At 35.0% G+C, this 26404-nt stretch overlaps 1 protein-coding gene across 1 annotated transcript in view; it reads right to left on the bottom strand.

Moving 5' to 3' along the window:
* LOC114355480 (uncharacterized) overlaps positions 1-23061 on the bottom strand; it is an 86240-nt gene extending 63179 nt beyond the window's left edge. Inside the window, exon 1 of the mRNA XM_028308342.1 lies at positions 22958-23061. Within this exon, the coding sequence (XP_028164143.1) occupies positions 22958-22991 (34 nt within the window). The 5' untranslated portion in view covers positions 22992-23061. The remainder of the gene's footprint in view (positions 1-22957) is intronic.
* Between the last annotated feature and the right edge of the window lie 3343 nt (positions 23062-26404).

Genomic DNA, 26404 nt, shown 5'->3' with positions numbered 1-26404 from the left:
ATTTAAGGAGTAAATAATTAGAATTCAGTCTCAAATTCTAGCCGTATTCCTTTACAGTCGCCACTTATATCACTTTACACATAATTATTAGGATACTTAGATCGCTATTATGTTAGTTAGATCAGTTTACACATTTTTTTTCTCACCACAAAATTGGTGTATATTGATATAAGTAACAATTTTTGGACGATTTACCCTAAATAACCTGAAATAATGATTCCTCATAGTGTAATTACTTATGTTTGTTTTACAACTTTTTCTAAAATTGAAGATACAAAAAATTATCAACAGAAATGGTGGAAAATGTATCACTTTACACTTGTTAGCGTGTGGTTAATTCAGTGTGGTGTAAAATGATTTATGTCCCATTACATCACTTTACACGAATGTAAAGTTGTCGTGCATGGTGATACAACTAGGTTTTTATTTAATTACGAAAAAACCACATGCTATATTTCCCAAACTGGCACACTGCCTAATTATATCTAACATTACCTTTCACCTAAAAAATATTTCACCAAGTTATCTCTAATAGCGACGAAGCAGGATTTTTTTTAACTTCAAATGCGATTTCCCAAAAATCACCATTTTCGACTTAACTCCCTTTTCACTGGGGGTACAGAAATGTGCGGCCATATTTAGACTTTAACATTCTTGCCTGCGCGATCTAAACTGATATTTATGTCATCTAAGTTGCTACAGGGCTGTCACTGTCTTGTTTTCATTATGTTAAAATAAAAGTTATGGCCCCCCAGAGACTGCGGAGCCGGAGGAGTATGCCCTCCAAACAAGTATGTTAGAATTTGGGACGTACTTTAAGGTAGGATTTGTGCGAAAAGTTGTTTCAGCCATGAAATGTGTGAATAAAGCTTTTTGGCTTTACAAGTTGGAATAGTGGTTTTAATATGATTTACATTTTAGCTCTAAAACAACCAGTTTAGCATTTTACGTTACTGAATTTGTTGAGTCCACAATGGCGCTTTGTGAGCGAGTCCATTTATTTCTAAAGAGATTTTGCTTAATTTAATATTGGACAACTTTTGTATTATTTGTGTGATAAATTGAATTGGGTTAAATAACATTTTGAGATAATTAAAATTAATTTAAGACAATGAATTCGCACCGAAATTTATGTCTGTGTATTCCTATTGTCGGAAAGCATGAGCCTTATGGATTTTAATGGATGGTTTAATAAATACACCTTCTTAAGTTTATGTAGGTAGGTATGTTTATGTAGTAGCCAAACGAAAAACGCTTTCCATCTGAAGCGCCCCGGGTTTTATCGTGTTTATACATAGATAAATATGACGCGCTACAAGGAAACTTCCTCAGTTATAGTCCTGTTCACTCGATTTATTCGCTTGTCTCCGTCGCGTTCGCAGCCGGGATGGAACAGTTAATCTTATACATATAAACTCTTTCTTTGAATTTGAGTCTTAACTTACTTGACTTAAGATGGGGCAGAGATTTTAGTGGTTAAGATAAAAGTAGGTGTTTTAAACCCGAAAAGGTCAATATTAACGCATAAAAAGCAAACAAGTTAAAGAATGTAGGTCAACATTGCAGGCACTGTCTATTTCAACATAAATTATTATCAGCAGTGTTGAAACTTTGATTACGCAGAGCACACACACGTATCTTATTAGTAAGTCCCTGCCTGCTAAAAAGCAAAAAAAAATATATCCAAATACTTAGAACTCATATAGAAGAAGGAGTATTGGATCTATAGGAAGTCAAAGGACTTCTCCATGAACTGACACAACAACTGTATTTTTCCAAGTGGCATGGCTTATCTCGCCGGTTAAGACGCGGGTTAATGAAGACAGAACGCCTGCCAACTTCATAGTTGGCCAACTAGTATAATAAAAACCAGTCAAGTGTGACTCGGGATTAATGTTACGTGGAAATTTGAGTTTCAAACGAACGCTTGAGATATGACTTCTCATAATCGAGGACTTGGTGAACAGATAACAGTAATTGAATCAAAACTTTATAATGTTGAAGTTTAAGGCTGAGTTGCACCACCTAACTTTGACCGTAACTATAACGATAACCGGTGTGTTTTGTATGGAGTTTGACAGATTTTTCGCCTTTGTCAAAATTAAAGTAAGATGGTGAATCCCAGCCTAAGTTGTGTTACGCGAGTTACGTTTGAGAAAACACGCGAAGTGATATACACTGACCTTCATTTGTTTATTCATCGTTCCTTCCAACGCGAACGCCTGAGGGTCACTTGATTTAAAATTACGTGAATCATATTTCTTATCAAAGAGCTTGATTTATTTTAAGGTTATTCTCCTATCACATGGGTAATCAGTAAATCATGCAATAATGGCATAGGAACCGAAATAATTTTCTGGTGCTCAGTAAAAAATCTTTCTTTGCAATATAATATCGTCAGTTGCAGGTTCACTTGGGGTAACTGACAAAATACAGTTTTTCAGTAGAGCCGTTTAAAGTTTTTTTTCGTCTTAAATCGGACATAACTTTTTTCCTATTTAACCTTTTTTAGATCTGTTTTTACAGAAATGCTTAGAATTCTACGCGGTTTTAGATTAAATAAAAAGAATTATCTAATATGTCTTAGTTAAGGAAATAAATTGCAGTTACACCAATGTATTTTTGTACTTTTGACAGTTACACTGATTTTACACCAAACTTTTGGAAAAAACACAGGTCAAATTGGTGTAAGTACTGCCAAATTTAAAATAATTTGATATATTTGCTGGGTTTTGTTTACTTAGTTGCTGTAAAATTTATGCAAAAGTATTAAAAAATAAGAGAATTCATGAAAAAAATAACATTTTATCGTTTTATTTTATTTTTTTTAATTTTATTAGAAGTAACTTTTATTTTATTCATCAAAAAATGTTAAAAAATGCACGAAAATCAAGAAAATATGTGTATTTGATTTTTTTAAGACAAAAATATTGAAATAACTAAAGTATTACTGTGAAACCAAGTAATTTGAATATTTTTTTAAGCTTTGACTTACCAATACCGTATTTAGCTCTACGGGGCAACTTAAACTGAAAACAAAATGGATTTAATTTCCCACCTCTATAGCAATGTTGAATTAAGGTCATGACTACTACAACAGTAAAAGTAACAGAGTAAAAACAGGTTAATGTTAGCAACGCGCAGTGACGCCTAGTTGGCTGGATAGTTTGCTCAATTTCAATTTTTTTTTGTTGAGCTAATTTTAACTTCTTTAACTGATACTGCTGGTATAATAATAATGTAATATGTCTTAAAACTTTCTAAATTCCTATTTTATTTCATGTTATAAACCTTAGCAAATCAGTGTAATTGCAAAGTTTTGTAGCAAAATTTTTACATTATTACAGATACACCAATTCAACCTGGTAAAATTATTACAATGTCAGTTACACCAAAATTGTGAAGGAAATCTGAAAAGTTCACACCTGAAAATGTCCGTGTAATTGTAATTTTTTTAAAGCTAGAATTTTTTTACGTATACCATTCGAAAGAGCAGAAAAAACTAAGAAAAACTGTATATTTAACTCAAAAACCGTATTTTGTCAGTTACCCCAAGTGAACCTGCAACTGACGATATATCCAATCTTTATACGGTTCTCTAAAACTCAAAGCTTTATTATCCCAGACTAACGCCCTTATTCACAAACATTACTATGAGGTCTCACAGTGCGCGTGGATGCACAGGGTGACACGAACCAATCACAGAGCTCTATTCAACGCTGTGCGTTCGATTTGCTGCTTCACATAAGCAAGCATCGTTTGTGAATACGGGCGTAAGTAAGTATTTGACCAATTTGCTGATTAGCCACCTCCAAACATCGAGACCTTTCGTGACCCTGGGGGACCCTTATAGGGGCTCATTATACGCCACGCTATCCCTAAGGTATTTAATATAAGGTCTAAATACTTCATAAGGGTCAGAGATTACGTTTCACCTTTTCGTATTTTTAGAACTTCAATTTAGGTTTGACCATCCAGTAATAATTGAAACTTATAATTTAGTCCATAAGAGCTTTTCAGATTAAAGTAAAAATATAACCAGAGCCCCTCAGAACTTAGCAACAGTCCTAAAGCAAATAGTATTTACTTGTATTCCTTTACTATAATTTAAACTTCTAAAGCAAGTATTCCCTAGATATTCCCTAGTAAAAGCCTGGTAATCTATCAGTAAAAAGAAAACTAAACTAATCTAACAGGCATTTTAACTCAGTAATAGAATTTTGGTATTAAATTACATTTGTTTTGCTGATTGAGATGGTGATCTAGGGTTTCAGAGGTACTTAGCATTTTTACTGCTTAATTAAATATCTACTACTTACTCATTTTGATAAATTAATGTGAATGTATACCTTATAGGTACTTATCTGCTGGATTAGCAAGCTGAAGTGGCAATGGGCAGGGCACATAATACGCAGAACTGACGGCCGATGTGGCAGCAAGGTTCTGGAGTGGAGGCTACGTACCGGAAAACGCAGCGTGGGACGTCCACCCACGTGGACCGACGACCTTCTAAAGGTAGCAGGAAGGCGCTAAGTGCAGGCCGCTGCCAACCGTGCGATATGGAAGTCATTGGGGGAGGCCTATGTCCAGCAGTGGACGTCCTGTGGCTGAAATAATGATGATGATGATGACTTAAATGCTTATTGGTTATTGTTACTTTCGTTTATCGCTTTATCTCTGAACTGTTTTCAATTATAGATATCTATTAATTTTAACGCAAAGATTGACAGAAAAATGAAGTCGCCAAAAAGCTAGTTTAAATAACAAAGGTCTAACGAAAGAATATTAAAAGGCACAAGCGTTTTATAAAGCCTACAAAACAGAAAGCCTTCTAAAACTAAGCGCTAACATTGACCCCAGCCTTAACCTGAAACGTAACCCAAGTGCGCTCTTATCCTAATCTAATACAAACTTAGCGGGCTACGGACTATTCCCTAGGCAGGCTAATAAACCTGGCTCGTAAGAAAAACAGTTTGCGAGCGCTGTACAATATTCAGCGACTGTCGGAGGATAGTAGCGATGCCCATTCGAGCCCGGGAAATAATAACGCGTACGTGCTACGTGATAAGAGGTAAGTACTTATCTTGTATTTGTAATTGAAAGCACAGAAATTACCGACAATAATAACATTTATTTTATTTATTAGGACAACCAACAAGACAAACACGCATACATGGAATTACTATAACTAAAAGTGCTTAGAAAGTGTTGTCTTAATTAAAGGCTGCCACGGCATGCAACTTTGTTATGTGGCCAATAAAATAACTAACTACAATAATTTTGTAAAAGAATAGAATGGAAATATAATGTCACTGACCTTTTTACACCAGCAGTATTGTTTGATTTTGATTTGATAACTTCATTCCAAAACACTCAAAATTTATGTAACTACATATTTATCACGAACTAAAAATTAAAATTGCACATTTTTCGTCTAAACAAAACACTATCAACAAAAAAAATAATTTCTAAGTTTTTTTTTAATAAAGCAGAGAATCGGCAAAGATATACAAGATCGTACAGCCTACGCCACAGCGTTATTCGGTAAACGAAAATAATGTTTTTTTTTTCGCAAAGACATCAATCTCAATTTGGGCCTACACCTGTAATATTATTTGATTTTCTTCGTGGAAAATAACGATAACGTAGAAATTATTTGCAAATTACTATTTAATCAGAACCTAATTCTAGGCTCATTTTGACTTATTTATTTTCTTCGTACTTATTTGAATGCAGGAAATGTATGCTTTATCAGGTCAGGGCCACGTTTTTTTTTGCCTTCGGCTGCTTTTCTATCTTAATGCATAAACAAATTTCAAAGATTTTAATAAAACATTATTCAAGCCTGAACAAATCATGCTTATTGTTAAAGTAGTCCTCATTTGAGAAACTTTCGTAAGTAAGTTTATTTTTATTTCTAACATTCTAGTTACGAGCGCAGATAAAAATATACCGACAATTTATACATTTTGGTAGGTAAGTACTTATTCTAAGAATACTAAGTTACGTCAGTGCGAGTATATTTAATCCAAATTGGTGTAACAAAATCTTATTGATATTCATCCTTTTTGTTAACAATAAATGTAATTATATCAGAAGTTTATATTTATTTTCCTAACAATGTCGAACAACTGACTAGTAAATTGGAGTTGCCTGAACATTTACACCATAATGTAACAGTTCCGAACTTGTAGCAAATCGACACCGCATTATAAACGCATTACATGCAATAGGCTCACTTCATTTTATTAAATCATTGAAATTGTATCGTGTCATTATTGTGTAATTTATTTTCTTCAATGGCAACACGGCAAATGCGCAAGCCGGGCGAGCATCAAGAAAAAAAAAGACAACGCAGCCGCCAATCATATTGGCGGGAAATAATTTAAAGTTGACGCAAATATACCATTTGATTGTTCGAACTGGTTAAACTAGGCTGAATGGATTACGACCTTTGCTTGCGGCCTCAAAAAAATTGTTCAGACTATGAACAATGGTTTTTTGCCACTTAAGTAATAAATTCTAGTATTTTTAAGTATATGCATTTTTGTAACATTTTTAATAATGCCTTACATAATATTTTCACAAGCTAATTCTTGATATTTAAAATAATGATAAATGAGTTTCTAATGGGGATGAAGGTTTATATTAGGGGGAAAATGTTATCATCATTTCTAAATAAAGAGACTGCTGAATTTCTATATGTTGTGGCACTATACATAGACAGTTACCGCACTAAATAACATTTTATTCGCCCGCTACACCCTCGCGCGGTGCCCGTGGGACCCGCAACTTTGTTCTGGATAAATTAAGAAGAGGCCAACTAGCCTGTTCTGATCGATCACTTGCACATAAATAATATTTTCCGTCACTAAACAATACGAAATTATTATTAGTTAAGTCAATCTTATCACACAATAATAGACACAATATAACATTATTATGAAAATCACACAAAAACTGAGAATCAAAAGAAATACCTACTAATCGATTTTGTCATTTCATAATCGATCCGAACACCCAAAAACAAATTAAATAAGGCTGTAAAATTAAAGATGCCATTGCCTACTATTTTAAATGTCTGTCTCATATCCCGCGTTCTAAATTCAAAATTTTGAAGAAAATTTTTCGCAGCCAGGTTTCGCAGAAATTGGCTTCTATTTTCAAATTTGGAATTAAGATAAAAAAAAGAGATGCGAGGTGAATGTCTTTTGTTTGTGGTTTTAACATTTTGTTAAAAGTAAAGTGCGTGGTTTGAATTTAATTTTCTGCGTAAATAAATATCTTAAAATGTTTGCTTATTAGTTAAATCGATGTTTGTGTATCAGTGTTGTTCCTAGAACTTAATTTTGGCCGCTTTCACACGAAAACAAGACAAGAAGAAATGATTCTGTAAGTAGTTACTTAGGTTTATTTACACACCCAATCAATGATTTGTTTTGCATGATGCATAATGTAAGTAGTTACTGTATTTCGGTTGACATGTTTTCTTCAGTACTTACTTATAAATTAGTCAGTGTATGAGTCGCACGCACAGCTAGTATGTAATAAATCTCTTACAACGTTACCTACTCATTACAACTATTAACAGTTTTTCTTCATAAAGCATTATCTCACATTTCTTTTTCCTTCGGGTCAGCGAGGCTATTGTTTAGACGTTCGTATTTTCAGCTTATCTATCTCTCTCACACGCGTGAATTACTATCACGAGCGAGAGTGACATACAGACAGAAATTACGAGTACATAGGCCCACGGAGCAATTCGTATATTATGTACTTACATTACAGTCAGCAGCAAATCGTGCTACACATTTCTGTGGAAAAATCGCACCTATTAGTAGTACTTAAGATGCTACAGCGTTACGCTTGATGTGCTCTCGTTTGTACTTCGCTTGTAACCATTAAGGTCAGTATGTACGCTTATCGGGCAATAAAAAAGACACACAGCCGTTATCATCAAGTAGCCCTACATTTACGAGCTTGGATACCTACTAAAATAGGGATATGAATTGAGAGTATCACGTATTATGGCTCCCCAACCCGTCTGGTCAGCGTGGGGGGTGTAGGTAGATCAAATCCTTCGTTCGCCTTTGGTGTTCGTTCGTTCGTTTCAGCCAAATGACGTCCACTGCTGGACAAAGGCCTCCTCCAAGGTTTTCCACAATGCACGGTCCTGCGCTGCCCGCATCCAGGCTCTTTCCTTTGGTGTATTACGTCCGTATTCACAAACATTCTATGAGGTTTCACAGTGTGCGTCCAACAGGGTCACACACGAACCAATCACAGAGCTCTATTCAACGCTGTGCGTTCGGTTTGCTGCTTCACTAAAGCAAGCATCGTGTGTAATTACATCATTTGGTCACCTGTAGGAGGTCGTGCTCCTACAGGTGACCAAATGATGATGATGATGATATAGCGTAGGTATAATAATGACGTCGTTTTTAGTCTAATATTTTAACTCTTGTCAACTTCTGAAAACCATAATTATCATTTTATTATTATAAGTGTCGTCGTGTATTTATAATCTTTATGCAAAGTAAGTTATTTATAAGCCTTAAGGTATGTGTACATCATCTTTGTATAGTTCAATTCAATCAGTCAACCGTTCAGAACTTAATCATATTTGAGTTACAAACTCACTAAATATCCAAAGTCAAACATTTGTATAGGATTTCTGATCTCATCAATAGTTACCTACGTTAAAGTAAGTGAATTGCTTAAATTGCATATCTAAATACAGTAACTAACGACCTCTGTTATTTTTTAATATATTTTTTCATGTTTTTCTGGTGGTTTCGGAAGACACCGAAACTGAAAAAATATTCTTATTATTAAGGTTACAAGTCTAAAATTATTAATAATGATAGGAATTGCGAAATAAATATCTTGTATTAGGTAAGCCATATTACCCAATTATTTAGTTTGTGGGAAATCCTTAGATTTTGCTTGATAGAAAAATATAGTATGCCACACCAGGCTTGTAGGAGTCTTCTAACGACTTCGTCTATCTTCAATTATTTTTTTCATGAATCTGTATTTTCCATTGTTTTCGATAATTACTAAGTATTGGTAACATCATTTGTTAACAATAGATGAAGAAGACAGATAATAATGTTACTTAAATTGATTGATAGTGTCTCACATCGACTACGTCACTAGAATGACCAGAGTGATTTGCAAGTGTTAAATGTAGTGAAACGGCACTGCCCCCGCCAAGAAGAGGCAATGAAAGCGCACTACCTTTTTACTTTTTACCCGACTGCACCAGAAGGAGGGTTGTCTAACTCCATACAAAAAATACTGGTTATCGTTATAGTTACGGTCAAAGTTAGGTGGTACAACTCAGTTTTAATGTCACAAATGCAGTCGGAGGCATCAAATACATTTCACCATCAAAATAAATCATAAGAACTAAGTAGTCATTAATGCTTCCGAGTGCATTTTTGAATACTAAGGCTGAGTTGCACCAACTCACTTTGACCGTAACTTTAACAATAACCAGTGCTTTTTATATGAAGTTTGACAGATTTTTGACATTTGTTAACGTCAAAATAAGATGGTACCTACAACCCAGCCTTAGGCTGAGTTGCACCGTTGCACCATCTTATTTTGACTTTACTTTATTTTAACAAACGTCAAAAATCTGTCATACTCTATACAAAAACACCGATTTATATTTATAGTTACGGTCAAAGCTAGGTGGTGCAAAGCCTAAGGCTGAGTTTATCTTTTAAGTTAATTTTTACGCAATTGAGTTTTTTGTTTTTACAATAACAATCTCGAATCTGTTTTACTGCTATCATTTTGCTATGGCTCGCTCGATGGCGATGTGTTCAGCATTCGGTTCCCGGCTAATTTGCCGGTACGTGACGTGATCTGTGCGAGAATCGACTTATTCATGGACGTGAATTGTGCGTGATAGATTACAGAGGGCCTAGTGTGAGTTTACGTCAAGAACATTCGATGTCGACCGCGTAAAAAAGTGACATTAAATGTATGACGGAATGTACAGCGCCCCTAGCGGAAACGTTCAAGAACTAAAATTTTCATTTTTTTTAACGCGCTCACTAGTGAGGTCGTTTGATATAAACTCACACTCAGCTCAGCCCGCAGAACTAGAAGGCTTATCGATGTGTCTATTTTGCACTGAATAGTAATGAATACTTTCTATAGGTAAGTAAATACGTGTAAATTTTAAGGTCAGGATTATCTAGTTAAGATACCTTTTTTTTTTTTAATTATTTATGTAGTTGTAAAATATAGTATGAAATAAATATTACAAATTCGTCAATCACTTAGAAAATATTAATATTCTACCTAGGTATTGTCCTATAAAAGACTGAATAAAAAAGGCAACAACACAGAAAACGTGCATTTTAGACTGCATTTAATGCACTGGACGAGCGCGTAAATGGATTCACAACACGTCCCCGCCTCCTTAGCTCCAAACGTAGTTTAGCTCGGTCTCGGTTTCTACTTTCTTTATTTTCTAAACATGATTCGGCGAACTTGAGATACTTTTCAAATAAACAGGCTGAATCGCTGAGTGCTTGTTTCAAAAGTAACACTTGAAAAATACTGAAAGAAATATTGCGGTCGGGATATTAACCTTATAATATACAGTGTGTCCGGGCTTGTAGTGATCAAACTTTAAGGGCGAAATCTAGGGACAATTTTATCGATAAAAGTACTTCAAATTTGGGGCTTGACCAATTTATCGCAAAATTACAAGGATTTAAGTTTTTCATTTTTAGTTTTCACCTCTTCCTTCAAAAACAAGCGAAAGCGTGGGTAGCTTAACATTAATGAGCAAATATTTTATATCATGCGATAGCCAATAAAAATATGTATTAGTAGAAGGAGAAAATAGACACAAGTTTCATACATTTTATGGAAGTAAGAATGGATTGAATTAGAAAAATACATGACTTTTTTCACTTCTTTTTCAGTTATTTTCCAATACAAGAAAAACCAGGTCGTTAAAGTATGTTTTTTTTGCATTGTATTTTTAGTATTTGAGCTATTCTACAAAACGAGTGTAAATTTATTAGTCTACGTCTATTAGTTTCGACGTAATTGTTAAACAAAGATACCCCTTCCCAGCCGCTTCCATAGTGCGTCGGAATAGGTTGTGTGATTCTTTCAGGCAGTGCATTTTCGCATGTTAGCAGCGCTATGGAGCCGGCTGGGAAGGGGTATCTTTGTTTTGTTAGAACATAACTTAGCTTGTTTTATATTAAATTTTTTTTCTCACACACAACATCGATTACATTTAAAGTGTACATACATATTTATTTTTTAATTATGCTACCCTGTGTGTGAGCGACTGGAGCCTGAGATAGGTTTCAGTAGAAACTCGTATTACAGTTAAAATTAAAATTGAGAAGTATGAATTTTATTACATTTACCTTATTCCAGGCCAACAGTACCTAAAATGAATTCCGAGAAGTGACGTTATAAGGCAAATTGTATAAGGAAAGGAACCGTGTATAAAATAAGATTTAAAGAAATATTTCTGCATACATATTAACATTTATTATTCGTTACACAGGTATTTGGCCCGTAATAAGCATCAGTCGGAGTGGAGTCTGAAGGTAAGTTATATTATAGTAAATTATCATAATATTATATGAATCTACCTCAAGTATTAATCCAGCTGTCGCTAAGATAGTTTGCTAAGAATATAATGCCCGTTTTCACCATCAATCCCTAATTTTTAAGTGACCCCTATGGACACAAATAACAGGAATTTTATTTACATAGAGGTCACTTAAAAATTAGGGATTGATGGCGAAAACGGACATTGTGTATCATTTGCAAAGTTTTTATTGAATAGACTCCTAAATTTTAATTCGGCTCCTAATCAGTCCCTATTCAAGTTACTAGTTCCAAATATGTTTTACGTGTTCTTTGGAAGCAAACGGTCAAGTTTAAGTAAATTTCCGTGTAACATAGGTTGGGCGATATAGTGATGGGCGGGCGGCCGGACATTAGACTGATCACCGCCCAGATGAGTTGGGCAGTTACAACTTTAGGGACTAGTTATAGTAATTTTATGTTACAGAGTTTTGGTGCTAAATGAAAGTAATGTTTGCTTGTTATAATTGATTTTGCTTGATCTTTACCATAAATAATGTTTATTTTAATTAGGTACATACCTATATGATGACTATTAAACCAATTTCGTACCTTTTGGATCTTAAAGTATTTTCAAACAGTTCAAATTCTGTGTACTAAATCGTAATAGTAGGCATCTACCTAATAAACATCATAGACTTACATTATAAATACAAGCACCTTATGTAAAACTTGGTTGAACAGAGCTGAAATCTGAGATATTGTATAATTTCAACAACCGTTGCTTTTCATGTAGCATTGTAAGAATCGTCTTGCATTATCATCGCGCAAGCAAGCTGAGAAAATTCGCTATTGTCCCCTGAACATCACAAAAGAAATCTTTGCCCGCATTGTCAGATGTCCATTACCGAGTCGGTACAGAATCCCGCATGCACATAATAAACAAACCTATGAATGGACGCCGTGTTTCGCAAGAAATCCGTGATCTCATTCCCAGGCTAAATGTAGTCTTCTTACTTCAGAAATAAGGTGTAAAATCGTGTTAGGGATGTAAGGTAAGCTGGCCCGGGAATTCTGAAGGGGCCTTAGGTAAATATTCGCTCAATACAAGGCACCGGTTTCTTCAGCCTTATTGTTGTGAATGGTCCGAGTCAGGGTGTTCCACTCACAGTGAGGGTTTTCGAGCTTTAGTGTATGAACTGTTACAGATTCACCACAATGCATTTATACACTAACAAGCTGATAGAACCGCTTCAACAGTCTACATCGTTATGAACTAGCTTCTGCCTACGGCTCTGACCTCGTAGATTTCGTTCAGTAATTTAGATTTTGCTAATTTTTTTGTGAGTTACCTTTATTGATTTGTCATTTAATAAAATAAAAAGAAGACCATTAATGGATGGTAATAAATAGCCCAAAAATTCTCGTTGAATTAGTTCAGTCACTTTGGAGCTAAATTATCAAAAATAGACACCTACTTCAATGTTTATACATTTCTTAGGTTTTGTTGCTAACATTCTAGCCTACGGTTTTCTTTTGAGTTTCCTTACACTCACGTTACTATATGAAATAACTCAGTCTTTTGCATTGACTGCTTGATGATCTTAATATATTTTATAGTCAATATGCTACCACTTTACCAAATATTCACAGTTCACATTACAATATTCTGCAAAACTATTCACAAAGTGGCCTCAGCTGTGAATATTCTATTTATTTACGAACATAATGCACGTCTAATCGAAATGTAAATGATATTGCAACGAAAATAGAATTTCCTTCGTTCATACGTTCGTGATATTTTATTTATGCACCGCTCACACGGGCACAGTCGACGTAAAATATTGCACCCACATTATACCGCCTTCGCACGTGCTCTCGATATTACTAATAATTTATTCACATCCGATACTTGTAGGGCGGAGAAAAATCGAGAACACTCGCTTAGAATTTTGTGTTGAAGACTCTACTTTGGGAAACAAATGACTATAAAAGACCGTTTGAATAAGCCACTTCATAAAATGGTGTAAGAGATTGCTAGTTTGTTTACTTAGGGGTGAAAATATGATCTATAATTGCTTTGATGTATTAAAACTTCGCTCTTTGTTGACGTAACTTAATTAAAACTTAGTAACTTTCAAAAACATCTGAAGTTACAATGAACTTTTGTCGTTATTATACACATAATTAAGATAGTTATTTTTTGACTCGACAAATATTTTTTCAGTTTCAATAACTTTCTTGTACCGTGAGTAACAGATTTATTGTTTGCTTTATGGACGGTAAAGTTATAAAAAAAAATGGTAGGGTCTACCATCCTCGAATAATAAACAGTCATGCATAACAGACCCCATAGTGATTTAGATATAGGCTAGCTACTGTTGTTAATCACCATACATTTTTACATGTAGCAACCCCTGTAGTTAAATGAACAAGAGAGAAATTACACTTTGTTCGAAGCAAACGTGGCGTGCATAATATTATTGTTCCTTTACATGTAAGAATTGCTAGCAGGATAATAATAACTACCGCAATTTACAATACAAGGGTTAAAAAGCGTTTTTGTACACAATTTTAGAGTTCCCTAATAAAATTAAAAATGTTTGGGCTGAACTAGTCACCAAACCTACAGAGTCAGGACTACGTATTGGCAAATCTCTGTGTTATGGATTTTCAATGTCAGTAATGATCCTTTATCATCAGGTAATCAGCTAGCTCATCATCACCTCTGTTATCCAGTTAATCAAATCTGTTGTCAGACTTTTAAAGCCGACTTAGCTCTAATAGCTGAACCAGACCCTGTGAAGTACCTACATATTGTGTATACTAATTTTAGCTTGCGGTCCAGTTTGTAATTTATTAACACTTTTTCTTTACGATGAAGCCTAGACTGTAAACTGTTTGTATACCTATTACAAATAAACAAATAAAAGACAATACAATTCAAGCCTGAAATGTAATCTGAGGGCCATTTCCACCGTTTCCAGTATAACAAATGAAATAAAATCTACTCAAAATAATACGGAACACTGATTGCGCAAGTACAAGTTCCACTTGGCCGGGTTTTTAATCCTTTAAAGAGTTTATTGTGCGTATTAACGAGGCGCATTTGGAGCTTGTGTGTGGCTGGCTGAGCTTTATTGCTCGAGCTTTTGCGACTTTGTCCTGATTAAAAATATTGAAACTTTATAGCTTTAAAGTTTGCCTGTTTTGGTTTGACTTGTCACAATCAATAAGCTGATGATAAATATTTCACTGACTTTAAAAGCTCGGTCTAAGCTGCTGGTATTTCGCTAGCATCGTAAAACTTTATTCTCAGTATCAGTGACTCTGTGTTTTTGCAATAAAATTTTGAAACTGACAAATTAACTGAAAAAGTTTGAGAGCTGATTAATTTCAAATTTTCCGCAATCCACGACAAAAAGTTGTTTTGCCAAAATTGAGTTTTAAATGTGGCTCGGTATAATGGAGGCTGTTCTTTTAATATGCTATATTTAAACTCAATTTGGTCAAAATAACAATAAGCGACTTTTGGAAGGCGGCTATGGGAAGACAATTTGTTCTTTTATTTTTTGTGATGACTTTTAAAATGAATAAAATAACGATCCACTGAAGTCAAAGACGTACTGAAACCCAAAAAATCTCAAATAGAAGCCGTAAACACATAAATAATTCCGTATAAGATTGAGCTTTCAAGCTCGCATTAAGATTCAAGCTTACATAAAGCACGCGGCATAACAACACGGCCTGAATCTGGACGGAAGCGTTTTTAATAAAAGCCCTCAGACGTTTTTACTGCCTTCCTCTGGCGTAATGTTTGCACCCTTTTCAGACGGTTGTTGTTCGCTACTTGGGACACTGTTTTTGTATAATTTGCAACATTTGCATATCTATTTTGAATAAGCGTGTATGTTTATGTGAGATTCCTCGTAAATTTGACCTTTTTTCCACGGACTGTAAGCGCGGACTAAGATTATGTTGTCGACTACATATGTGGGTCGACTACAATGTCCACAGTTGCAAGTTCAAATACTACCAATAAATATAATAATAATAATAAATATCCTTGGACATTTTACACTGCGCTTCTAGTCCCAAACTAAGCAAAGCTTGTACTATGGGTACTAGAGAACGGATATAAACATACTTAAATACTTTTTTTTTTTTGTAAATACATACTTATTATACATAGAAAACACCCAGTCCAATACAAACAAATATGTTCATGCACACAAATGTTTGTACTGTGCGGGAATCGAACCCGCAACCTCCGGAATAGTGGTCCGTTTCGAACCACTACACCAAACGGCCGACAACGGTTAAGGTTAGTGTGATGAGCGCGTATACGAAACATAGGCGTTTATGTAAACGGTAATTACCCTTACTTGAGATATTCCACTGTTTTAGTCAAGAAAACACCATTGATTAGGTACTCTACTCACGCCTCTTTTAAATGACTCCGTTATAACAAAGCAGATCCAAACATATAACTCGTATGTAGGTACGTAGTTTATACGAATTTAGCAATTATGAGATTTTCAAAATCCAACTCTTTGTGCCAACGATTTTGTTTATCAGCCTTACAATTTAATTAAAGTTACAATGGATTTTCTCCATAAAAACTGCATCCTTTTTACGATAGCAAATAACAACACTGATTTCATGGAACAGGCATTCTTCAACAGCAATAAACGGAAATCTCTTCAGCGAACAATTCGCGCAATTTACTCTAGGAGTAGCGAGTCACGACTCGCGAGTGACTCGCTGAGTAAATAAAAGACAGCGCTTCAGCAAAGCGCTGATCAATGCTGACACAGGCAATTCAGTGGAACTCGGTCCACAGCAGTCGTTAAACATAACGTCTGCCCGCTGCTGACAAAGAGCGTGTAATGTTGGAGCTTAGACCCAGCGGGAGCGGGAAGAGATGTGGTAGCGGAATGTTCTTGAACGGAAAACGAAACCTATAAAATGTTATAAAAAATACGAGTTCCTATCGCCCGTATTCATAAACATTACGATGAGGTATCACAGTGCGCGTGGATGCACAGGGTGACGCATGAACCAATCACAGAGTTCTATTCAACGCTTTGCGTTCGATTTGGTGCTTCACTAAGCAAACATATCGTTTGTGGATACGGGCGTTAGTGTAGAGCCATTATCTGTAACAGCACACAAACAATAAAATATACATCTATCATGTACTCTTACGTACTGTAATATTTTGTAAATTTTAAGACATTTCAGCACCCAATCAAGTAAGAAAGCAAATGTTACTAAGCTCTTCGTGTCTTTGAATGAATAGGTTGACACCTTGTATAACTTGATAACGTAAACCTATACAAGTTTACAGGTTGTTCTGCCCGCTTTTCGCTTATGACCTCACCCAGCCCAGGGCCAAGGGCACATAAGGTCTGACCCTTGTTTGCGGCACTCAAAACTTACTGGCCCCCCGTAATCATATTTCCTACCTAAAGTAACATAACAGTGAACAAACACACTTCTGGGTACGTTTCACGGATTTTTCGAAGCGGAATTGAATGCGGTTGGTGGGAATGAATTATTTGGGTAAGGTTTCATAAAAGGCCTTACCTATAAATATGGTTTAATAAAACCTACGTTTTGTTTTCTTATTTCCTGCGTCTATGCGAAAAAGTTTGTATTGTATTTTTTATCATCATCAGGCAAGAATTACTGGGGAACAAAGATTTTTTACTTACCCCAAGCAATCGCATATGACCGCGTATCGAAGATTCGCGTGGCTTGAATTGCCACAAGATTTCATCAACTAGATATTTCATTTAATCTAGAGCTTGAACAGTTCGACTAAGTAACAAATCTGACTAAGTGTATTATTTTGTCACAAAATCGTAAATCCGTCCTTTTAATAATGCGTAGGTATTTACATGAAAAGTTGATCAATTAAGTAACAACAATTAATTCCATTTAATCTAATCCTACAAACGGTTGTGTGTTTTCGGTTCTATTTATCTCTTAAACATTCCGGGGTGCTGTCACGAGCGTGAGCGACAGACCGAAAATACGGAAATTGCCCGGCTTATGTCAAACTTTATGAGCCGGCTGACATGGCTCATTTGCCTAACAGCCGGAGGAAATAACGCCCGCTGGCTTACTGTGCCCTCTGGAGCAAGGTGTGGCTCAAGCTTAAGGATAGCTCTATCTGTCCAGGTGTCTCAAAATTTCTGTATTCGTGATTTTTAGTCCCAATATTCTTGACCATTATCGGTATAATGTTGGTATAGAAAAAATAATAAATGTAATATAATATTATTTCTTTTTACATTTTTATTCATGTTTCGTGGCCGTTGGCCTCAAGTGGATGCACACTTGAAATGATTTTCTGTATTGTGTCTAAAGTTGTTTTAATTTGGATATAAGTTAAATAATGCGCTAGCTCGCTTAAGCTTCTAATTAAAATGAATTGGGTTCATTCATCTTTATTTATTTATTCGTATTGAATCGCAAATGGCGCAGTCAGCCAATGGCGTGGCAAGCCATTGCTTCTACAGTCAGTTAATAGCAGTTTAATCTTTGCAACGTCCAAAATTAACACATCAATTGCACCAAGAAGCCAAAAGGCGAAGAGCACACTGTTTAAAAAAAACACAAAATATTTGTCACTTTAATTTATGTTCATTCACCTAAAGCCGAGGTAAAGATGTGACTGTAGGATTTTAACAGCAACATGCTTTAAGACGTTTTGTAAAAAACATTGCCTTTTTCCATTAGGTATGCCTTGAGATTTAATATAATTCGCGTAGGCACTCCGTCAGCTAAGCCGGTTACCAAAGACCACTGTAGCCATTGAGTGCTAGGTAAAATATCTAAGTGAGCTTGACCACCGGGCTAGAGTGCTTGTGCAAATCCTATTCAGGCCTACACACTAGAACCTTTTTCTAGTTCTAACTAGTGAATACTCAGCTCTACCTACTAGTTATATCTTTTTTGTAATCTAAAAAATGCTGAGATAGCCATCAGTCCCGTATTTCATTTCCATTAAAAGGGCAAAGTATTGCTACGAAATAATAAACGTATTTTTGATACATTAGCATACGAAGCATTAATATTAAGCATAATTATTCACAGTCTACGTTCACGTCTTCCAGCTAACGACATTTATTTGAAATTTCTTCCATTTTCGATTCAATATGAAAGTAATTTGAATGTCTCGTCTAATTTAACTCAGCGCGAGCACACGTCTTGGCAATTATGATATCTAGGTTTCCTTTATATTAAAATGGCGGCGATGGCGCTACTTTGAAATGGGTTAGGTTTTTTGCCCTTTATAATATTGACTATCAAGATGCTTTATCACAAAAACATCTTATACAGTCAATTTTAAAACAAGTTCCATGCTAGCTGAAGATCTTTTTCTCCATGCATTAACCAGTTCACCACCTTCAATATAGTCGGACCTTAAAGACTAGCAACAAAAGGCATCCAGGTTACCCTGGACATCTGCCAGAGCGTCTATAAAGCAGACGTTATCTAGAATAATGTGGGGATCTGCAACGTTTCAGACATAAAAGCTATTGTGGCGGGGGTTCCAGCTCGGAATGGTTTAAGCTTCCGTTTTAGAACATTACCTACGGTCTAATTTGACATTTGATACGAGAAATGTGCAGTCTATTTTGCATGCTATTTTAGTTGACCTTAGCGAAATATTTTGTGATGAACTTCAGAAAACTTACGTGTAGAGGTTTTATATTTGAGTGAAGTTTAACCTATTTGCAGACTTAATAGAGTTTAGAATATGAAAGCATTAATCTACCACTAGTGCAGGTAAAGGGTTTAAGCTCGCGGTTTGGGACGCTAATATGACGTTTGATACGAAATTAGAGACAGAATATTACCTACGTGCTTTTTAGTGTGGTGGTATGTAATGTATTTAAAAAATACTTGCAAAGTTACGTACCTACACTTACCTAATAAGTTGAAGGTTTTGTATCTTTTTTTCTTTTAATGAGGGTTTTCGCGAATGAAAAATCCAAATGCTGCATGATTGGCTATTTTTGACATGATATTGTCAGATATGTCAAAATCCACCAATCACGCAGCAGTCAGACCCCACATCCACCTCCCGCCATCTAGCGGATCTTTCATTCGCGAAAACCCTCATTAGTTATCAATTTGACTTGTTTTAAGAATGGTGAATTAGTGCCTACCAATAGAATACCTTGTATAAAAATAAATTATAACTATTTCAAATTAATAACTGTGACCTATTTTAATTTGCTTTGGGTCATGGTCGCTGAGGTAAAAGAATAACTTCAAGTTACAGAGCTGCAATTGTTCCATGAGAATGGAATGAAAGAGCGACAAACGCCAAGACACCGTCCACCCCATTCGGGGTAGATAGCTCGTTGGAGTGGGGCCAAGCGACTCTATTAATCTGAGATGACCACGACTTAATGTATAAGTCAAGTGGTTGTCTCTATTTATACAGGGTGTGTCATATAATAAAAGAAAAAATCGAGTCTTAAGCCGTTGGTAGGACAAAGATATTAAGAGAGATGTATTTATTCCTCTAAAAGGCAAAAAAAATTGAATTGTTAATAAGGATGATGATTTTTTCTTAATCCTATAACATTTCGTGCTATGTGGCGCTCCGTAACCCCGAATGATAAATTACATGGTTAACTTTAATAACCCTATCTTTAACTACATTTTTATTCCTTATGACCATCATCAAAGCATATAAAACACAATATTTATGAAATAAGTTTATACACAATATTTGAAAAAAAAAAACAGGCATAATCCGCGTATACAAATTCCAAGCCCAACATCCCTGGAATTGATTAATATACTCAAACAAGTATTTTTGTCAAACATCCACTCATTCTTTTATCCCCCCATGCCCCCGGGGCGGGTCTAAGCGGGTCACCCTGTATAAAGGTCTGAAGACAGCACGAGAGCTCTCCATATAAACAAGATTACCAAATGAGGACACTTTTATGAGACTTAAGAAAAACAACACAATTAAGAACATTATTTGCGACTTAGAACTCGCTAAAGAGAAATCCTTATTTTTTCCTTCAGGAGGAACTAACGAGATGTGACGTAGTCAGATAAGGCTGAATGTGTTTACTTGATAAGTCGATAATTTATTAAGATAAGGTTAAGCGTTCTTCACATAAAGTACTATTTATTAGTGAAACCAGAAAGAACATTGAAGAAGGTTACAATAAAACTTGAAGTTTCAAATTGAAGTTTTAATTTAATTCCTCAATGAGTTAAGTATCCAACCTTTCGATAAACTAGCACAAGTGTTCTTTAATGTTATTTTTCAATATTTAAAATATAGTTTCTTGAAAACGATAAAAAAGCCTCTGGTACTCCTCACGCACCAAGGATAGGTACCTACCTCAAACTAAGCGCCTTGTTTTGAATCATATTGATTTTCATAAGTTAAATTATGCGATAAATAATAGTAAATAATTTGATGAGCTGGCGACTGAAAATCTTTTATGTTAAGAACATAATTTGCGGAGTCCCGGATCACTGTAATTAATATTTAAAAAATGCCATAAAAATTCTAACTACCGTTTCATATCCATGAAGCTGACAGAAATTACTACAGATAAGGCTCTGCATAGCTTCATCCCTCTCCAAAAATGTCAGATAGCGTCCGTTTTATTTAGTGCAGATAGCGACTGCTGGAGAGTCGCCAACAGACTCTATTAATCTAAGATAACCGGTGACCAGGACATGTGTAGAGTAGGAACCCATTTAGAGATACTCTAGATATGGAGTATTCTGTTAGATGCTGTGACGTAAGATGGAACAAAATGCAGTGTAAGAGAATACGTGGTTTCCAAACAACTGAAATATTATGCAGAATTAATTCCAGGGCTTGCTGAAAAACAACATTGTATTTGCGATACTGTACTACTTAAAATAAGAAAGATACATAAAATACATATAGTCAAACATAATTATAACCTCCTTCTTTTTTGAAGTCGGTTAAAATACTTTATTTTGCTTCATGTATTAGGCATATTTTAATAACTAGCTGTGCCCGCGACTTCGTCCGCGTGGAATAATGACTTTGGGTAGGCACTTTTAATAATTTAGTCTAATTATTTTACAAATAGTTGCGAAACTTTAACCGTTTACGCAGCGTCAGCTCTCAAAAGGAAAAAAATCACTGATTTGAAACATTCTTCATTGGTGCTCCGCTCCTATTGGTCTTAGCGTGATGATATATAGCCTAAAGCCTTCAGGAACTAACGGGCTATCTAACACAAAAAGAATTATTCAAATCGGTCCAGTAGTTCCTGAGATTAGCGCGTTCAACCAAACAAACAAACAAACAAACAAACAAACAAACTCTTCAGCTTTATAATATTAGTATAGATAATATGTGCGATAGCCTAGCTAGAGAATTTCTGACGTCATCAAGTGGTTCCTATTTTATTTATTGACTCTTATAACAGGTAGGTATATACAAAATAAAGATTATATTGATCATTGCAGGACGCAGCCCTCGACACAGCTGAGCAGCAGTTTTGCGGTGTATTATGGGCGGAAGTGAAAGTTTGGTGCACTCAGGTGAGTCAAACTTTATCATATAAACTCTAGTTTGATGTTAACCAATTGAATGCCGGCCATAATACATAAACCTTCAGAATTGAGTTGATGGTACGAATGGACGTTTAACGGATAAATAACGAATAAAGTATTTAAATTCTGACCAAGCTCACGTTACAATAATTAGCGCTCGATCTGCCTCTGATAAAACTTTAAAAGAGTATTGTAATTTTAATTCGTACTATTATATTATAGTTTTGTTTATATTGTTTTTCTATATTGTAGATAGAAGTACATAAGCCGCTCTACCAAAGTTACTAAAATACATAGTCAACCAGCGAAATGCCTAATCGTCGGTAGAGACATTTACATAATGGTTTCAACCATTTCAAAAGTCAATCCGTCTATTCTTCCTTCACTTGAAATCTAAGCGACATACGTAGGAAGGTATTTTGTTATTACTAGCAGCCATTGCATCAGCATCAATGCCTGAGTTTCTATTATTTGTGGGTAAACAACCGCCTTACGGCTTATCAGATTAGCGCTATATCACGTACATCTAAGCCAATATTAAAGGAGCGTCGGTTTCCGTGTAGTTTCTGTTTAGTATACGTGAGGTTTACACAAATTTCCTATGACTTGATTTGTAATGTATTGTGTTAGAAATACATTCAAAGTTTAAAGAATATTTGTGAATGAACATCTTGTTTATCTGCAAACGATGGTACATACAATTTTAAGTTGTTACATCATTTCACTTTGTGAAAACTTGACGCGTCTAAAAAACATCTGCATAACTTTATAAGTAACAAAAATCTCAACAACTTACCACAAAACATGCTCAGCAACAGTAGAACTACCATTTTCACAACTATTCCAAATTTCCCATTCGAAAATCACATTATAATCACACACTGGAGTGTCACAACATCACAAATCTTCAGGGAAAACTTTAAGCTCGCGAATTCGCGGATTCGGCGAGCGCTCGCGTGCACTCGCTGTGACGTCGCGGTCGGCACTGGGTAGAGCCGGCGTGATAAGATTGCCGGGAGTGTTGCCAATGGGGTACAAATTACCCTTATCTTTAGATATGGTGCAGAGAAAAATAGGATGTTAACATACGAGTTCTAATGGTGGTGCGATTTATGGTTTATTTTATATTTTTGTTGGTTTTGCTGAAAGTTTGAATCGCATTGAAATTATTTAATTTTATACTGTTTAAGCAAGAGATGCAAAAAAAGTTCATCGAATTAATGTCACACTCTAGAAGTTTTCCTACTATAATAAATTCTTGTTTAATTTTATATAGGTACCTAATGCAACTATTTTTATTCAACAGTCTTTTTAAAATCTATGGCTTGAAACAAGACAAACATTTTCTGAAGTTTGCCTGTCTATAGCTGTGTTCACTAAAAATATAGGGTAACATGGTAATACTTCCCTGAATACGGGTAAATTGTTTTCCTCTGGCAAATATGTTTTTAGTAATTTATGAGAGCGAAAACACAGCGCATGCGTGTGGACCCAGTGACATTTTATCATACAAATATTCACATTGAAAACTAGAATTTTAATCTAATGAAAGCATATTGAAAAATAATATTGTATCCCAAGAATCTAATCAGTAAAACCTTTTGCAAAGTAAAGGCAACTTTTGCTAATAACATTTTATTTTACATACTGGAACCGGTGAAGAGTTCCAAGTTTTCTCATTACAATGTCTCTGTAGTTTAGCAATAAGTAGTTTTGTAAAACGAAAAGTTTTTAGGACAATTGTTTTAGGAGAGTATACAAATATTTTACTACTTATTTTAATAACTAGCGATAGAGTGATCAAGTTACCACTTCATGATACTTTTAGGCTGTTCCACCACCTAACTTTAAGCGTTACTTTAACGATAACCGGTATTTTTGTATGGAGTTCTACAGATTTTTGACGTTTGTGAAAGTTATAGTAAGATGGTGCAACCCAGCCTGTTTGTTTTGTTTTTAGGGCAGTGTTTTTTTAAATGATTACGATGATCTTGTGTTCTCAGCAATAAAATGAACTAAATAAAGACTTGTCTAAACTAAATAGTTACAAGATCAATCGACTGAAAAAGTTTGATGCAATTTGGCGTCTCCATGTTGATTTGGAATTTTGTATCGTATATTTTATTGCCTTTAGAGTAAATGAAATGTATATTCCAGGAAATAAAACGAATAAAATATTTCATATTACCCAATAATTCTCGCATAAACCTTATTGCTATCATTTTGTAAAAGCTCCGCCATCATCGTAGCGCGCCGTAGCTTTCCATACTACGAGCTGCTACGAGTATTTTCGTAGCGCATTATCGCGCAGCATTCCGCACTTGACACAAATGGCTGCGTTTTCATATTCAAGACATGTTTGAACTTCACTGCATCCGTATATGCATATGAAATGATAATAATTTCAAATAAAACATATTTAAAATCACCACCAGTTACCACTCCAGAGCATGACACATGCTGAGCGGTGGCCAATTTTGGTTCTAACTTGTACTTGTTTTTTGTTATTTGTGGGTTATATTTTAAGTTGGAACCAAATAAATGGTTTTCTTTCTTTCTTTCTAAAAAAATAATGTTTGGCAATTTACTCGTATGTATACTTGAGTAACAAGTTCAGTGTAGGGTTCTTAAAAAATTGGAATAGTTTTCATGAGCTTTGACAATATAGGAATGTAGCATGCACCCATTTGTATACGAGCACATTTCGATACAACAAAGTTGCTTACACCTAATTGTTTTGAATGCAAAGTTAGGCAAAGTTATCAAGATATTGAATCTTGGTGATTTTCATTTTAAAACGCCTATTTTCAAGCACTATTAATAGCAAGAAACGAACATAATATCATCTTAAAGGGAACTAAATAACTAATTCAATACACAAACAACCTTTCATCGCCAACAGACAGCAGCAATCACATTGATAGTTTTCATACATTCGAAGTATTTCGAAGACGGCCCAAAATGGCCGAGATTGAATCGGAAGTAAATCGAACACTCCCGATAATGGCCGTCATAAAGTGAATGTGTTTACTGTTTCCTTATTTCGATGAAAAGATCATGTTCTGAAAACGGGTAGATTTATTTTCTTAATAAACTGCGGGTTAAAGAAACTAAAGCGACGTTTTAAATTATCATACATCATAAAACTCATTTATTTATGCAAGTAGGCTTTTAGCACTTTTATACGTACCAGTATTAACCCTTCCACTTCTTCAGGACAATAAATGGGCCAGTGCTGAGAAGAAGCAGCGCAAGAAACTCAGTCACTATTGCCAGTCTCTTTTTTAAAGGTTTACAGACTTTAAAATAATACATACTTATAAAAATATTTATGCGAGCTAGGTATCGTCTTCCAAGGCTAACTTTAACTGATTACATTTAAGAATTGATTACTATATTCTTTGAAGTTTTCTTTAGATATATTCAAACCTGTAATTTTAGCCGGTTACGGTTGAGACTGCCTTAGATATAAGTCTGTTTTACCCGACTGCGCCAAAAGGAGGGTTATTTATATTGTTTATTCATGTGCAAAATATTTTTATTGCGAGTTGAAATCACATTCCAAGTACATACTTGTAGCAATCGGCTGCTAGTTTTCAGCAAACTTTGCAGAGCGTTTATTCGAGTAAAAAACGCATTTCTAGTAGAGTGTTAAAGTAATGGAGGAAAAGGAAACGTTGTTTGATAACATCAGACAAATTAAAGCGAGTAAAAGGCATTTAATGTTTAGAGAGTATAAAGCTAACATTAAATACACAAAATCTAGCTTCTGAGAAACCCACTTGTAGAAATATTTCTCATATACTCAGAAAGACACTTGCCTTGCCTCTCAAAAGATGTTGCATGTGACTGATACTTACAAAAGAATAATTTCAGTGATGGATATCAGAAAGTTCAATATCGAAATAGGCAGTGTATTATTTCAAATTCATACTAGTTTTGCATGCATTCATATTCTCCAGCGATATGCCTCAAAACTAACTCAGACAAAGGTAATATAAAACGGCCGGGTAATGATAAAGTTGTAAGCCTGAGTTACACTAAACATTTAAAATGCAAATGAAATATTATATGCAACGTTCAAAGTTCAGAATTAATTTATTCTGGCGCGCTTCTGCTCGTGGAACTGGGGAATGAAAATGCGTTTTGTAATCAACACTTGTGCTCTAATTTAACCAGAATTGTTATGGGAATTTAAAACGTGTTTCAGTTTTTAATTTTCCTGCTAATGTTTGATAAATTG

This window comes from Ostrinia furnacalis, unplaced genomic scaffold (genome assembly GCF_004193835.3).
Source record: "Ostrinia furnacalis isolate ACB-3 unplaced genomic scaffold, ASM419383v2 OfSCF2414, whole genome shotgun sequence".
NCBI classification, from domain to species: Eukaryota; Metazoa; Arthropoda; class Insecta; order Lepidoptera; family Crambidae; genus Ostrinia; species Ostrinia furnacalis.
This window is presented reverse-complemented; position numbering and strand designations above follow the sequence as displayed.